This window comes from Eurytemora carolleeae, unplaced genomic scaffold, assembly GCF_000591075.1.
Source record: "Eurytemora carolleeae unplaced genomic scaffold, Eaff_2.0 scaffold495, whole genome shotgun sequence".
Lineage (NCBI taxonomy): Eukaryota > Metazoa > Arthropoda > Copepoda > Calanoida > Temoridae > Eurytemora > Eurytemora carolleeae.
In genome coordinates, this window is record NW_019397131.1 from 140,030 (window position 1) to 155,344 (window position 15,315).

Genomic DNA, 15,315 nt, shown 5'->3' on the forward strand with positions numbered 1-15,315 from the left:
AAATGAAGAGAAACGAAGCGAAATTTCGCGAACATTTTCTTCGCGAAAATGCGAAATGCAAAAGTTTCACAAAATGTCTTATATGTCTCCTAGTAGTTTTTAAATCTATAATTATATTTTGGGTTAATCCATCAATTGGGCTCGCTGATAAATCCCTCTTAGAAAATTAATTTTTTTTGATGAATTTTCGTAACTTCGCCAACATTTTGCATCTGTTTTGAATAATTCTGTATTTTTCGCATCATTTTCGTTTGAACCTACGGCTTTTGAAATCAGAGAAACATAGGAGAAAACAGTGCTTTAATAGAAAATCAATTGAATACTTTCTTAATAGTTTTCAACATTATCTATATGATTTTACTTTTTTAACTGTTTATTTTCTATTATATACATTAAATGTGTGATTTAAGGTTCTAAAACTTCTTAGACATAAGTCTGAGCTTGTTCTGGAAGTTTACAAAGGGGCAATCAGCCTCAGTAGCAGCACAGTACATGTTGTCGGCACAGCAGAACCAGTCATATTCTGGGCAGCATCCGGCAGGGCAAGGGGTTCCATCACATGGCTCTTTCTTGGCAGCCATCTTTGCAGCACAGTACATGTTGTCGGCACAGCAGAACCAGTCATATTCTGGGCAGCATCCAGCGGGGCAAGGGGTTCCATCACATGGCTCCTTCTTGGCGGCCATCTTTATCAAAGCCTTCTTGGCAGCAACAAAGGGACAGTCAGCCTCAGTGGCGGCACAGTACATGTTGTCGGCACAGCAGAACCAATCATATTCTGGGCAGCATCCAGCAGGGCAAGGGGTTCCGTCACATGGCTCCTTCTTCAGAACAACTTTCTTGGCAGCAGCCATCTTGATAAGAGTTCTCTTGGCAGCAACAAAGGGACAGTCAGCCTCAGTGGCGGCACAGTACATATTGTCAGCACAGCAGAACCAGTCATATTCTGGGCAGCATCCAGCAGGGCAAGGGGTTCCATCACATGGCTCCTTCTTGGCGGCCATCTTTATCAAAGCCTTCTTGGCAGCAACAAAGGGGCAGTCAGCCTCAGTAGCAGCACAGTACATGTTGTCGGCACAGCAGAACCAGTCATATTCTGGGCAGCATCCAGCGGGGCAAGGTGTTCCATCACATGGCTCTTTCTTGGCAGCCATCTTGATCAAAGCCTTCTTGGCAGCAACAAAAGGGCAATCAGCCTCAGTAGCGGCACAGTACATGTTGTCAGCACAGCAGAACCAGTCATATTCTGGGCAGCATCCAGCAGGGCAAGGGGTTCCATCACATGGCTCTTTCTTGGCAGCCATCTTGATCAAAGCCTTCTTGGCAGCAACAAAGGGGCAGTCAGCCTCAGTAGCGGCACAGTACATGTTGTCGGCGCAGCAGAACCAGTCATATTCTGGGCAGCATCCGGCAGGGCAAGGGGTTCCATCACATGGCTCCTGAAGCTTAATGCTGGCTGCCTGTGAAAGAGCCAGGACAGCTAAAAAGGATATACACTGTAATACCTTCATGTTTGCAATGGTAAACCAAAGACTAACTAATATTAAAGCTTATCAAGCTTTTATTCATTTGCATTGTTTGTTTAAACTTAATTGCGTCTGTACAAAAGTAAATACAGATATCTTTTATCTTTTGTGACCTTCCCATGTTAAAAACAAAATTGTTTAATTTGTCTAATTTATATTATGATTATACAAAACTTTAATTGCACAACATCTAAATATCAAGAATCTAAACAAAAAAATTATAATTAGTGTTCAAATCTTCAGATACTATTGAAAAATTTCCATGAGTATTTTCATCCTTTTTACTGGATTCTTACAGAACTCTGTGATTATACACCTCCAGTCTAGGGCTCAGCACATTCTGGATTGTTATGACTGTTTGTTCCATATTTGGTAATTAGACCCTTGAGGCGGAACATTTGTTGCACAATTGTTCCATGTTTGTTCCATACAAAATCATTCCATTTAAAAAATGGTCATGACGTTTGTTAACGTTTAGGTGATTAATGATGGTTTATTGTTAACTATAACTGATTGTTAACATTGAGTAATTGTTAACTCAAAAAAAAAACATCATATCAAATGAAATGTTCAAGATGTTAAATGTGATTGTGATTTCTTCTAAAATTAAAATATTTAAAGAAAATATTTGGACAATTTTTGTTACATTGTTTTTTTGAGCTTTTTTATCATTATCACATGAAGATTGTTAATGAGAAAAAAAGCTAGTTTTTCTGCTCAAAAATCGGGTTTTCAACATTCCTTAAATTATGATCTTTAAAATTTTTCAAAGACAAATTCAAACTGCATTTGTAAATGCTTTCTTAAGCTGTGGTCGTTAACCAAAAATTACCATTCCCCATTAACAGGACCCAGCCCTACTTCAAACTTGTTTCTGTATGGTCTTTCAATATTCACCAGTGCTTAACATTAATACACAATTACTAATTGAAAGATTTCTTTTTGTAGGAATTGGGGTTCAATTCTGTCAAGAATTCTTCTTATGTGTTTTATGCCTTTAGCACTAAATGAAGGTAAAATGAGTAGAAGTGTTCTGAATATTTAAAACTATTTTCTTTTTTAGGCAAGATATGGCTTAGGGAGCTTGTGAACATTGGACTAAGCCAAGCCTACATTTGTTGCATAAATGTGCTGGGTCCAATGCACACTGGGTACACTCGTGTTACTTTGATTACACTAGACCTGTAAATTCTATAGGACGGATTATGCCAAAAAAATAAAAAGTTAATGCTGACAAAAATTCGAGAAACATAAAAGAATATATTAAACATTGAATGAGGTAAGGTATAAAAACAGAACAAAATAAAAAAATTTAATTCTGAAAAGAAATTAAAAAAACATAAAAAAAATATTAAACATTGAATGAGGTAAGGTCTAAAAACAGTACAAAAAAATTCTTGAAACTTTTCAGATGTTATCAGTGTGTTTTCATGCTCTAGCTCATTCAATTTAAAACATTTTCAAAATTCTTTTTTAAATTTCAATTCAACATGAAAGGAATTGTGTCTTTTCCACAAACTCTGATTTTCTTGTTAAAAAATTAAAAGTGTTGTTTGTCTTATATATTTTTGTTAAATAGAAATTATTAAAAGTACAAAATGCTAATGTCTAGAATCTGTATAAACTCAATTAGGGTTCAAGATCTTTATAATCATAGGAGAATTCTCTTCACCATGTTCACCACTATCATTGGATCTTCCATAATACTCTTCAATAATAGACTTCAAAACTTGTGTATCTGTTTCCATATGCCCCAGTGCTAAATATTGATTTATTGATTAATATGAAAACAAATTGCTGAAAAAAATTAATTTACCTATGTAAGGATTGGTTCCAGTAGTGTTCAAATATATCTGTAAGGGCAGATTGTTGCTGTCTCTGAGGTCAGGGTGAGAAGAATTCTGTCTTGGCAAATTTCCTAGTTTTTTATCTAAACCAAAAATATTTCTTCATAATAATTTTAACTTAATCACTATAGGGTGCCCCCCCCCCCCTTTTCATTAGACCAAAATAGTCAGCTTTCTATTCTGGCTGGATTATAGTTAACTGAATAAATCTGTTCTGTAGTTCAGCAGAATATTTGGTTCCTAGGGCAATATTTAGCTGGGTCAGCTCATGGATTCTTTCATCTGGGTATTTTTGTATTTATTTTTTACAACAAAATTACGCTAGAATGTATAACTTCAATCTTGAACCAGATTTAATGGACAGCAAGACTTAAGTCATCTGCATAAATTGCTCCTCGTAAACCCGGCCTAGAAATGCTTAAAGTGCAGGGTGTCCCATGAAACATGACAGTTGGTGAATAGTTTTGAATGTCTTTCGTATCAAATATTAGACGTTAAAGACTTTTTTGCAGTTTATTTAGTTTTAAACAAATTTTACACAAATATAAACTTTGAAATACCATTAAATATTTTGTGTATCATTATGAAAGAAGACATTTAAAACTATTCACCAACTGTCATGTTTCGTGGGACACCCTGTTTGTTAACAAATCTTGAATATGTCTTACTATTCAAATATCTGGTCATAGATGTTTTGCTTTTTATAAAAAAACTGTTAAATGTTTATCTATTAATAAATAAATAGCGTAAATTCCCATTTTCCTATTGTACTCTGCCACTCAACCAAGGTTCCTAAAAATTTTGCAAAGGTTCCCGCAAGTTCTATTTCAGAGCCTGACAAGGGAACTTCTAGATTTATATCTAAAACTAAATATGGTTAGATTGATAGGACTTATATTCATTTTTTATTCTTAAAGGGAGTGACCGGCAATGTATGGCAGTTAAACTGAGAATGCAGTATTGTGGATACAATTTTTCAGGATTCATTTGAGACAGATGAGACGTTTTAAGAGCGCAAATTCAATCTTTAAAATCCTCATAGACTGTTTATTTTTGAGAGATGATTTTGAGTTATAAAAAATTATTCAATAACAACAACGAAAAAAGTAGTAAACATTTTACAGTAAACTAATTAGTTGTTTAGGAACATGCTGAGAAAATAAAAAAAATTATTATCATCGAAAATAAGTAATCCAATTCAGGTATTGGTTTCTGTAATGTCTCAATGATCACCAACATTTTCTGTAGATTTCCTGGAATTTATATTGAAAAGACGATATCTGGAGAATTTAAAGATATCTGCGAACAAATTCATATAATGATGAAAAAAATAATTGATTTATTGAGAAAATTTCAATTGAGAAATATGTTTCTAAACATCTACTTAGTTTACTGTAGAACTTTTTTCACATTTTTTGTCGTCGTTATTTAATAATGAAAAAAAAAATCGCATAACGTAACCACCCATACATATGATTTTGAACGTCGACTTTGCGCTCAAACTCAGTAATTATACATCAGTAAAACGAATTTTATATGTCTCAAATGAATCCTAAAAAAATCTCTGCAATACTACATTCTCAGTTCAACTACCATATATTGCCAGTCACTCACTTTAAGTTAAAAACATACAGTTGAATTTTGGATTTTTTTCATAATTAACTAAAACTTTACCTTTTTTGTCGAGATCAGTATTAGTAGCTTCTGCAACAGCTAGACTAGCGATGGCGTTTGTCAAGTCTTTCATGGAGTCCAAGTTAGTTCCAGAAATTGCTAAAAACTTGTTCTTTAATATTTTTTAAGATTGAGCATTTATTTTATTTTTTTCAGCATTCAACAAATAAAATTGTACTGACGTTTCACATTATAAACGCCTTTTGGTACCGATTAAATTTTTCTCGGGTGTTATTTTAAAGTTCAAAATATAAAATATCATATTATGAAAAGTTAGATTGTTTACAAGCCTGATATTGAGAGAACTGCTGTATCATTAAACATCCAGAATCTTGAACTGTCCCTGTACCAGCTCTTAAACAGAATCATAAATATTAATATGTTATATTTATATTTTTTTACAGATTTGTGTTCAGTTTTATCCAAGAATTTTTGTAAACACTAGCCTTAGAGGGCGCTTCGCGCCCATCTTCTAAATTAATTGTGAACATGTTCTCTTTATGTACATCATTCATAAACCTTCCCTGTGGTCACGTTAGGTCCCAAAAAAAATTTGGGCCCGATCGGTTCAGCCGTTTTGACGTTTATTGGATACAAACAGACAGACAAACAAACAGACAGACAAGCCAAATTTATATATAGATGTATTTAAATTGTCGTATGTTTTTAAATGTGATCAAACTAATTAAATCTGTGCTTTGAAGATAACAGAGTCTGAATTTCCAGGGTCAAAGATCACTGACAAACAATCAAATTCAGAGTGTGCAGTTTTTGCCAAAAGCTCTGATTTTCAAATCATTAAATCTTTGCAACCCAATGTCGTAGACCTTAAATATTTCAATCTATGAATTCTGTTGAATAAAGTAGTCTAAGTTTGAAATATCAAAGGTTTACAGTTAACACCATCAGGTTGCAGAGATATTGAGATTAGACAATTTAAGTTTGTGGCCAAAAACTCAATTCCTTTCCCCATTTATAGTAAAGTTTTTAGTCGGCGCTTTTATCAATACAATGAAGACGACTTTTCGATTTAAGTTTTCATTTCCAACTAACTTTTTCCAAATTACAAGTTTACAAGTAAAGAAAGGGAATCTTTTAATTGACAGCTTCTCTTTTTTCCGTTTTACATGTATCCTAGCTGTATAAATGCTTTTTAGAAATCAAAATTGAAATTTAAAGTCGTCTTCATTGTATTGATATATACGACGACGACTTTATATATAAATATATATTTTTTTAGATACAAAGGCAATATTGGTCCAAAATAAGATTGACTAAGCAATTTATCAATTTTTATGTATTTATTATCAAATACGATTTTTTAAAACTTACTTCTTTGTATGAGTTTAATTGTTGAAATGGGAGAATTGATAGATCCTGTAGAAGAACAGTAGAGCTGCGAATCAACTCAGCAGAACTAAACAATAACTCAATCTATTAGAATATGATATTTGGTCTATATGCATTTACTTAATGACTAATCATGACAATTGCTCTGTATTCTAGCCGCACAACTGCTTCTGATTGTAAGAAGGAATGGATCGTTTAAGCTTTTTTTGAAAAATGATTATCTTGTTTTAAAAATGACGAGGAAAAACAGGTCGTTTTTAAAAACGATCGTTTTTGGAAAAGATAATAAAGACTAAGAAAATAGGTCGTTTTATAGTCTTATATCGTCGTTTCGTTAACAAATGTATGTCGTTTTTAATTTTGACGATCGCAAACGATCGTTAACCACGACCCTTTGTTAAATATCGTTAAAGACGACCAATCATTAACGATTGTTAACAACGTTTTTTCGGAAAACCCTTACCTTAGAAAAAAATTAGATCAGAAAACATTCAGGTTATTTCTCTCGATTAAAAAAAACATTGAAGACAACATTCACTAACTTATATCTTCTTGAAAAAAATTGAAATAATTGTTACGATACGATCGTTTTTAGAAAAAAAAACGAAAAAACGATAGCTTTTTTATAGTTTTTGAAAACGATTATTAACCCTAATTGTAGTCATGACTTTTCAAAATTGGTTGTAGAAGATTGTATTGTAAAACTTGGATGAATGTCAAACTATAGTTTTACATAAAAGTTTTCAGATGATATTTATTGCAAATGGCAATAGAGTAAATGGTAAAAGAGCAGAGCCCGTGATTTAAAAAATTCGGGGAAATACGGCTTGGTTCTTAGCTGTCATTCGACCTTATTTACTGCTTGAGTTTTCGGATTCAAGCTGCATCTTATTTTCCACCGAGTTGAATTGGTAGGAATTGGCGCAATCCCAGTTTTTATGAGAACAAGACGCAACATTGAGCCTTATTCTCCACTAAAACCAATCAAGGTCGGTTTTATTTTCATTGAGCACAAGTTGTCGTTAGAGTTGGGTCAAAGATTGGGTCTTAAAGTCTGGTTTAAGGAATTACGACTCGAGCCGAAGCTTTTAAAACGTGGGCTCAGATGTTTTAGTACCATGATATACGGAGAACATCAAAGTAAATCATAAGCGTAGTACTTACCTTAAATTATCAAAAAGGTTAAAAGATTCTGTGTCCAATATAGTTCCACGATCATATATAATAAATGACCTTAGTCCAGATCTGAACATAACAAAATACCTCTATATAGTCAAGAATGGGTGTCAAAACATATTTTGTCAAATAAATGAAATAAATCTTTTATTGCTTTTCTGTAGATGTAAATACTGTTATGAAATAAAAAAGAGCTTTCAGGCAACCAATCAGCATGCATCAAGACATTAACTTGCATGCTTAAAGACTTAAATGGACTGTAAGCGTAATTTCAAGTAACCCACCGGCTTCCAAGCACAGTTTATTTGATATAAATGTCGTTTCAACTACTTTTAAAAGTTTTTCTAATATTTTTATATGTTTTCCTCCAGTAGAAATGCGCAAGTAACTCTTGCAGAGAAACCACAAATGAAAACAATCAGTTTTCAAAGTTGTAAACGTTATTGTCTTATTCATACTTAATCAGACAAAGATTATTAATTTACTGTTGTAATCTTTGTAATCATTGTAATCTTTGCATGGAGGTTCACTTAAAATCATGTTTACACATCCCCTGTAATATGTACATTTGTAGAGTTCAATTATTTGTTTAAGGCTCAGTATGCAGTCATTCACACTTACCCATTTCTTACTGTGAGGGATGTGTTGTGTTTAATTACATCTTCTATCTGAGAACTTAAAAGAGACTCAAGATGAATAACAACCTAAAGTAATGAAAATGAAAAAACTTAAACAATAAAACCAATAATATTGTAATGTAAACAATATTTTGGACAAAAATATTTACTAAAAAGTGAAATTTTCTTAGTCAAATTTTGGCAAAAATATTCTCTAACTTCATAAAAGGAGTAAAAAGTTTAAATCAAAAGAAGGTCAATAATTACTGAATTTTTCTTTAAGTTGCTGACAACATTGAAAGATGAAAATCATTTTTAATGATGGGTTCTTTCCGATTTTGACAGATTCTAGGGGACTTGTGGTGCCATGTCAGGTGAAATTTTTGGAATATTTCTTTGATTTAAAAAATTAGAGCGTTTTATTTTAAATTCAATAAGTTTACCTTGATATTTTTTATTCTAAGCTGATTCAGAAACCCGGACACAAAATATTTACTTCCCTAACAAATATTCAATTTTTAGTCAAAACAAACCTTTAAGTATTTATTTAGATTTTATATTTGATAATACCAATTATTGTTGCCATCACATTTAAAATTAATGTTATTTTTTTTTAACTTTCATAGTTTTAATAAATAATACTTTCAAATTTGATAAAACTTTCCCATGTCCAGCCCAACATTTTCAAACAGAATTCTCCTTACCTCAAATCTGTCCAATGATTTATCATAAGCTACAAATATAATGGAGTTTTTTCGATCAATCTCTTTCATCCTAGACACGTGTTATTACCAAGTTAAATTTGAATTTGTGGCAAAGACTCAATTTCTTAAGAAATGGATCTTCGAACTATTAACTCTGTTTCTATGATATAGGGGTTAGAACATTTGTGTTTGTGAGAAAGGCTCATTTCCTTTGTATTGGGGGTGTAAAATTAAATTGCGTATTTTTGTGGTGTTCATGTTAAAAGTACTTTTTTGTTTGTTTACTTTAAACTGAACGCTGTCCTAGGCTCTTATCTATAAACCTAAATGAGAAATGAAAAAATTTAAGATAAAGATAAAAAACAACCGTAATCAAAACTCTGAGGGCATCTGAATTAAATAACATTTTAATGCTTTTTCTTAAAAAAGTGATAATTTCTAAGAAGTGGATTTCTAGCCTGTATTATATTGGCTTTCTAACCTGTAATACAGCAATTTTCTAACCTTTTATACTGTATCTTTCTAACCTGTTATATAGTATCTTTCTAACCTGTTATACAGTGGCTTTCTATCCTGTAATACAGCAATTTTCTAACCTTTTACGCTGTATCTTTCTAACCTGTTATACTGTGGCTTTCTAACCGGTAATACTGTGGCTTTCTAACCTGTAATACAGCAATTTTCTAACCTTTTATACTGTGGCTTTCTTACCGGTAATACTGTGGCTTTCTAACCTGTAATACAGCAATTTTTTAACCTTTTATACTGTATCTTTCTAACCTGTTATACAGTGGCTTTCTAACCTGTAATACAGCAATTTTCTAACCTTTCATACTGTATCTTTCTAACCTGTTATACAGTAGCTTTCTAACCTGTTATACAGTGGCTTTCTAACCTGTTATACTGTGGATTTCTAACCTGTAATACATTGGTTTTCTAACCTGTAATACAGCAATTTTCTAACCTGTTATACAGTAGCTTTCTAACCTGTTATACAATGGCTTTCTAACCAGTTATACAGTGGTTTTCTTACTTGTAATACAGCAGATTTCTAACATGTAATACAATGGCTTTCTAACCTGTTATACAGTAGCTTTCTAACCTGTTATACAGCTGCTTTCTAAGCTGTAAAACATTGGATTTCTAAACTGTTATACAGTGGCTTTCTAACCTGCTATACAATGGCTTTCTAACCTATTGTACAGTAGCTTTCTAACCTGTTATACAGTTGCTTTCTAACCTGTAAAACAGTGGATTTATAAACTGTTATGCAGTGGCTTTCTAACCTGTTATACAATGGCTTTCTAACCTGTTGTACAGTAGCTTTCTAACCTGTCATACAGTGGCTTTCTAAACTGTGATACAGTGGTTTTCTAACCTGTTATTCAGTGGATTTCTAAACTGTAATACTGTGGTTTTCTAACCTTTTATAAATTGACATTCTATATTGTAAGACATTGGCATTCTAACCTGTTAAACAGTGGCTTTTCAACCTGTAATACAGTAGCTTTCTAGCATGTGATACAGTGGCTTTCTAACTTGTTAAACAGTAGCTTTCTAAACTGTACTAAAGTGGTTTTCTAACCCAGTATACAGTTGCTTTCTAACTTGTATTACAGTGGTTTTCTAACCTGCAATTCAGTGGCTTTCTAACCTATAATACAGTGGTTTTCAAGCCAATAATACAGTGACTTTCTAAACATAATAGAGTGGCTTTCTAAACATAATGAAGTAGCTTTCTATCCTATTATAACGTGGCATTCTAACTTATAATTCAGTGGGGTTCTAACCTGTTTGTAATTACACGTGCAGTTTCCAGCATCAGAGAAAGCCCACTCCGATCCTGAACCTTTGTTAAAGGCTGTCTTAATTCGACTTTTGAATTTGAAGATTTCTATGTAGGTAAAAAAATAATAAAGCTTGCGTTTTATAAGTTGATTTATGAAGTTATTTTTTACAAAAAAATAGACCTGATCCCAGTAGCATGAAACAATCATAATCTAAAAAATAATCATTATTATTATAATTTTTGGAATTGAAAATTCTATTGTTTTATTACGTACATTTTGTTTTGACCTGTTTGAGTGTGAGTTTGACATGAGTTTTAAGATAAAGTAAAAAAAAATAAACTTCCTAGCTCAGACCTTTTATAAAAATATATTTATTTTTAATTTATTTTCTGTTGACTTTTAAACTGCGTTAACAATTTTTTTAGATAAGGAACTTGTCAATAACAATGAGTTTACCAATGTTAAGCTTCTTTCTGAGATAAGATATTTTTCCAAAAAGTAAAATTTTTAGTACAGGGCTACACAAAAAGGATAAGACTTTATAGATGATTGTAAAGAATTTGTTTAGTCTGTTTCTTGCATTCAGGGTGTCTTGCAGACCAAAACTGGGATATTTATGTGCTTGATTATTTAGTAAACCTTCAAAATACTTAGTTAAATGCAAAAACCAAAATTCAAGCTTCAAATGTCATATTTTTAGAGTGTTGGTCGTCTTTACAGTCTCATCACTTGTGGGTAACCCTGTATAAAATCTTTTATCCACCTGATCTATGTTGGAACCCCATTTAGGACCTGGCAGCACACCAATTAGATTTACACCCTCCTTTATAAAAATTCATTTTTAATCAGTAATCAACATAAAAACGCTCTTCGTTGTTTTTAATATTTATAATATGTAAGGTTTTTAATCGTTTTTTAAAGCGATGGAAAAAACTATTGTTTTCGTTTCATTTAATTTTTTTTTCTAAAAACGATCGTATTGCTTTTGGAAATTATATTTTTAGAAAGATAAGGTTATAAATGTTGTTTTAAATGGTTTTTTTTATCGAAACAAATAACCTGAATGTTTTCTGACCTCGGATTTTCCGAACAAAAAATGCATTTTCTCTTTAAAATTTCGTTAAAGATCGTTAACGAAGCGTCGTCGTTATCGGTCATTAAGGAAGGGTCGTTTTAAAAAAAGACCGTTTAAAAAAAAAAACTACCGTTTTTCAAAACGATATTTTTTAAAACAATCGTTTTTGAAAACTACTGTTTTTAAAAAACGACATTTTAAAAAGAAATTATCGTTTTTTAAAACGATCGTTTTGTTTTCATTTTTTCTTTGTTGTTTTCAAACCAAAAAGATCGTTTTTTAAAAAGTGGAAACGATCCATCCCGACTTAATCAGTCTTTACCGCATTTTATTGTATATATTTATATAAATGGTTGGTATAGCTGGCCAAGCGTCTGCACCAAATCGGCTGACATTTTAAGAAAGAACCAACATAAGGTCCGGTATGAAAAGCCTTTTTTTCAAAAATAAAGTGGAAATATAATTCAAATAGATTAACAAAATTTGCTTAGATCAACAATTACATGTCTTGTCATTTTCAACAACAGATACAAGACAAATTAAAAATATAAAATCAAGGTTGCAGTGTGTATCAAAGAATTCCTTAAAAGAGAAAACAAAATATCATATTGATAAACACTATCAATCAATCAATATAAAGAGGAATATGAAATTGAAAACTGAGAATAATGAATTGTGTGTCTAGATTTTTCTATAAAAATTGGATATGAGATTGGTCTGTACCAAATCAAAAATATCAACAAAATATCGTGGGTGTGCTTCAATCAATTTTAGCCTTCAGTAAGGAGCATATGTGAGTTGGAAAAGCCAAAAAATTTGAGCTTTCTAGCTCAAATACTTTTCGAGTTCTCGCAACAACTAAAACTATAAGGGGGGGGGGGGTCATATTGACACCTCCCCACCCCCTTCAGTCGGAATATATAATGATTATAATGTTTGTAACTCTTTTAACAATATTAACTTAACCCCGCATCTCAGATAAAAACTGTTTTGTCCCTGGATGGTGTTGAGAAATTAAATTTAGAGGTTCCTGGCTTATTAAACTGTCATTTACCCTTTATTTGTTGTACGTACTTAAATTTACCTTTGATCCATTGAACTTAAAATACCTTTGATCCTTTGTACTTTAATTTACCTTTGATCCATTGTACTTTAATATACATTTGATCCGTTGTATTTTAATATACATTTGATCCGTTGTATTTTAATATACCTTTGAATCGTTGTATTTTAATATACCTTTGATCCGTTGTTCTTCAATTACCCTTTGATCTGTTGTACTCGAATTTACCTTTAATTCGTTGTACTTTAATTTAACTTTGATCCGTTGTACTTTAATCTAACTTTGATCCGTTGTAATTAAATTTACCTTTGATCCGTTGTACTTAAATTTATCTATGATCCATTTAACTTGAGTTTACCTTTGATCCGTTGTACTTTAATTTACCTTATATTTGTTGTACTTTAATTCAGCTTTGAACTGTTGTACTTAATATACCTTAGATTCGCTGTACTTGAATTTACCTTTGAAGCATTGTACTTGAATTTACCTTTGAACCGTTGTCCTTGAATTTACCTTTGAATCGTTGTACTTGAATTTACCTTTGAACCGTTGTACTTGAATTTATACCTTTGGACCGTTGTCCTTGAATTTACCAATGATCCATTGTACTTGAATTTACCTTTGAACCGTTGTCCTTGAATTTACCTTTGAACCGTTGTCCTTGAATTTACCTTTGAACCGTTGTCCTTGAATTTACCTTTGAACCGTTGAACTTGAATTAACCTTTGGACCGTTGTCCTTGAATTTACCAATCTTGAATTTACCTTTGAACCGTTGTCCTTGAATTTACCTTTGAACCGTTGTCCTTGAATTTACCTTTGAACCGTTGTCCTTGAATTTACCTTTGAACCGTTGTACTTGAATTTACCTTTGAACCGTTGTACTTGAATTTCTGTAAAGTAACTAGAAGACCAAGTCTGCCTAGCCATCTGTATATATAAGACCCCACCTAGACATTTTTAAAATTACAAGAAATATTTGTTTACTTTTTTATAAACCTTTAAGCCACACGTCACAGCTAATTTAACATTTTACAGCTTGAAAAACATTGTATAGAACTGAAATGAAGATGTGAATAAGCGTGATAGAGTGGACGTCTATTTCATAACTTCAATGTCAAATCTACAAAGTTTTTTAAAACAAAAGTGTCGAAAAACAAAAGTGACCCGCTGCATTAGATTTGTATTTCCCTGTTCTTTTGTAGGAGTTTTATCCTCTTTAATTTCTTCTTCTTGGTTTTGACGATGATCTTGTCTAGACTGCTCTTGAAGAAGATCTACAAGTTTCTCAATGTTTCCCTCAGAAGCTTCGGTAGTCGTATCAATCTTAAACATTTAATCTCAGGTGTGAATTATTTAAATGTTCAAAACATACCTATATAAATAAATCTATGGTTTAAACGGGTTAAACTGCTGAATACAAACCGTTTACTTTACGTTAATTAAATGGTTAATGAACGGAGCGAAAAACTTATTATTGTCTACGATAGGTAATTGTTGACAAAGTAATTGAAAGACTTTTTAAAAATATATTCTTTTTTCGTTGCAAGAAATGTTAGTTAGTGAGTAAAAATCTCTTAACCTGTGCAATTGGATCTTTTCTGTAGAAATCCACATGGATAGGATTTGTCGAGTTGTAGCAGGGCTCACAGTTCGTCAATAACATATTCCTGTATTCAACATTGTATTTTAAAGGGTTTGTACACACAATTTCAAGTGAGCCTCCATTTAAAGAGTTATATCATGGCCGATTCGTGACAATACTCTTTTCACTTTAATTAGTAACAATAAGTAGTCTAAAAACCTGATAAAATCTGACAAATTCCTTTATTGTCTCTACAGCAAGTCACTTATATAAGAACCCATAATCATTTCTCCACTAGAAATATAAGAATATCTCATTCATAAATTCTCGATCCAGACAAAGGTTTAAAATTTTCGGACTAGAAAATGCTATATTTTGATACATGGTTCATTCATAATAAAACGTACCTTATATCACTTTTTATGATATTTTTAAAAAGATTTTTCAATGTGTATGGAAATCGAACGTTCGCACTTGTGTAAAACTAGTTTTTATAATTTAAAACCAAAAAAATCTTTAATTAATAGTAGAGCTGGGCAAAATTCTGTTTAAGGTAATAATTTATTTATTGAGTAGCGTTTCCTATAAATAGCGGTATCCTTAGATATTGGCCTGATCACGGATGAATAAAACATTGTAGTTGTTCAAACAGAAAAGTAAGTGTATTTACGCAATTTTTATTTGCGGGTTTAAGCCACAGAGATATTGAAGAGAATTGTCAGAATTTAACATATTTCAATACAGAAAAACGACTGTTGTTACTTAGATAAAGGTTTAATGGGAACATTTATGAATCGGACATGCCAGTTTGTAAAAGGAGAGTCACTTATATTAGGCCCATGTATGCACTTATATTAGGCCCATGTATGCACTTATATTAGGCCCATGTATGTAGTTGTACTTTAATTC

At 31.9% G+C, this 15,315-nt stretch overlaps 2 protein-coding genes across 5 annotated transcripts in view; both read right to left on the reverse strand.

Moving 5' to 3' along the window:
* Positions 1 to 355: 355 nt before the first annotated feature.
* On the reverse strand, positions 356 to 1,540 carry LOC111712199 (granulins). 2 transcript variants are annotated; one of them, XM_023486747.1, is made up of 3 exons: positions 822 to 1,540; positions 600 to 671; positions 356 to 494 (listed from the first exon to the last, which is right to left on the reverse strand). In XM_023486747.1, the coding sequence occupies exons 1-3, from the start codon at positions 1,509 to 1,511 to the stop codon at positions 414 to 416; spliced, it is 843 nt and encodes a 280-aa protein (XP_023342515.1). In that variant the 5' UTR covers positions 1,512 to 1,540; the 3' UTR covers positions 356 to 413. The 2 variants fall into 2 exon arrangements, with proteins under 2 accessions (XP_023342515.1, XP_023342514.1); XM_023486746.1 differs by having other exon boundaries at positions 600 to 1,540.
* Positions 1,541 to 3,073: 1,533 nt separating this feature from the next.
* LOC111712186 (uncharacterized) overlaps positions 3,074 to 15,315 on the reverse strand; it is a 16,644-nt gene continuing 4,402 nt past the window's right edge. The window contains exons 4-20 of one of the 3 annotated variants that reach the window (XM_023486732.1): positions 14,404 to 14,491; positions 14,013 to 14,147; positions 13,691 to 13,771; positions 11,448 to 11,507; positions 10,865 to 10,894; positions 10,685 to 10,743; positions 8,895 to 8,964; positions 8,634 to 8,690; positions 8,195 to 8,277; positions 7,562 to 7,642; positions 6,380 to 6,464; positions 5,338 to 5,401; positions 5,048 to 5,146; positions 4,136 to 4,165; positions 3,614 to 3,655; positions 3,343 to 3,456; positions 3,074 to 3,285 (exon numbers count right to left, since the gene is read on the reverse strand). In XM_023486732.1, the coding sequence (XP_023342500.1) occupies positions 3,152 to 3,285; positions 3,343 to 3,456; positions 3,614 to 3,655; positions 4,136 to 4,165; positions 5,048 to 5,146; positions 5,338 to 5,401; positions 6,380 to 6,464; positions 7,562 to 7,642; positions 8,195 to 8,277; positions 8,634 to 8,690; positions 8,895 to 8,964; positions 10,685 to 10,743; positions 10,865 to 10,894; positions 11,448 to 11,507; positions 13,691 to 13,771; positions 14,013 to 14,147; positions 14,404 to 14,491 (1,312 nt within the window). In that variant the 3' untranslated portion in view covers positions 3,074 to 3,151. Of the gene's footprint in view, positions 3,286 to 3,342; positions 3,457 to 3,613; positions 3,656 to 4,135; positions 4,241 to 5,047; positions 5,147 to 5,337; positions 5,402 to 6,379; positions 6,465 to 7,561; positions 7,643 to 8,194; positions 8,278 to 8,633; positions 8,691 to 8,894; positions 8,965 to 10,684; positions 10,744 to 10,864; positions 10,895 to 11,447; positions 11,508 to 13,690; positions 13,772 to 14,012; positions 14,148 to 14,403; positions 14,492 to 15,315 lie in introns of all 3 variants that reach the window. The other 2 variants (XM_023486731.1, XM_023486729.1) reach the window with 2 other exon arrangements.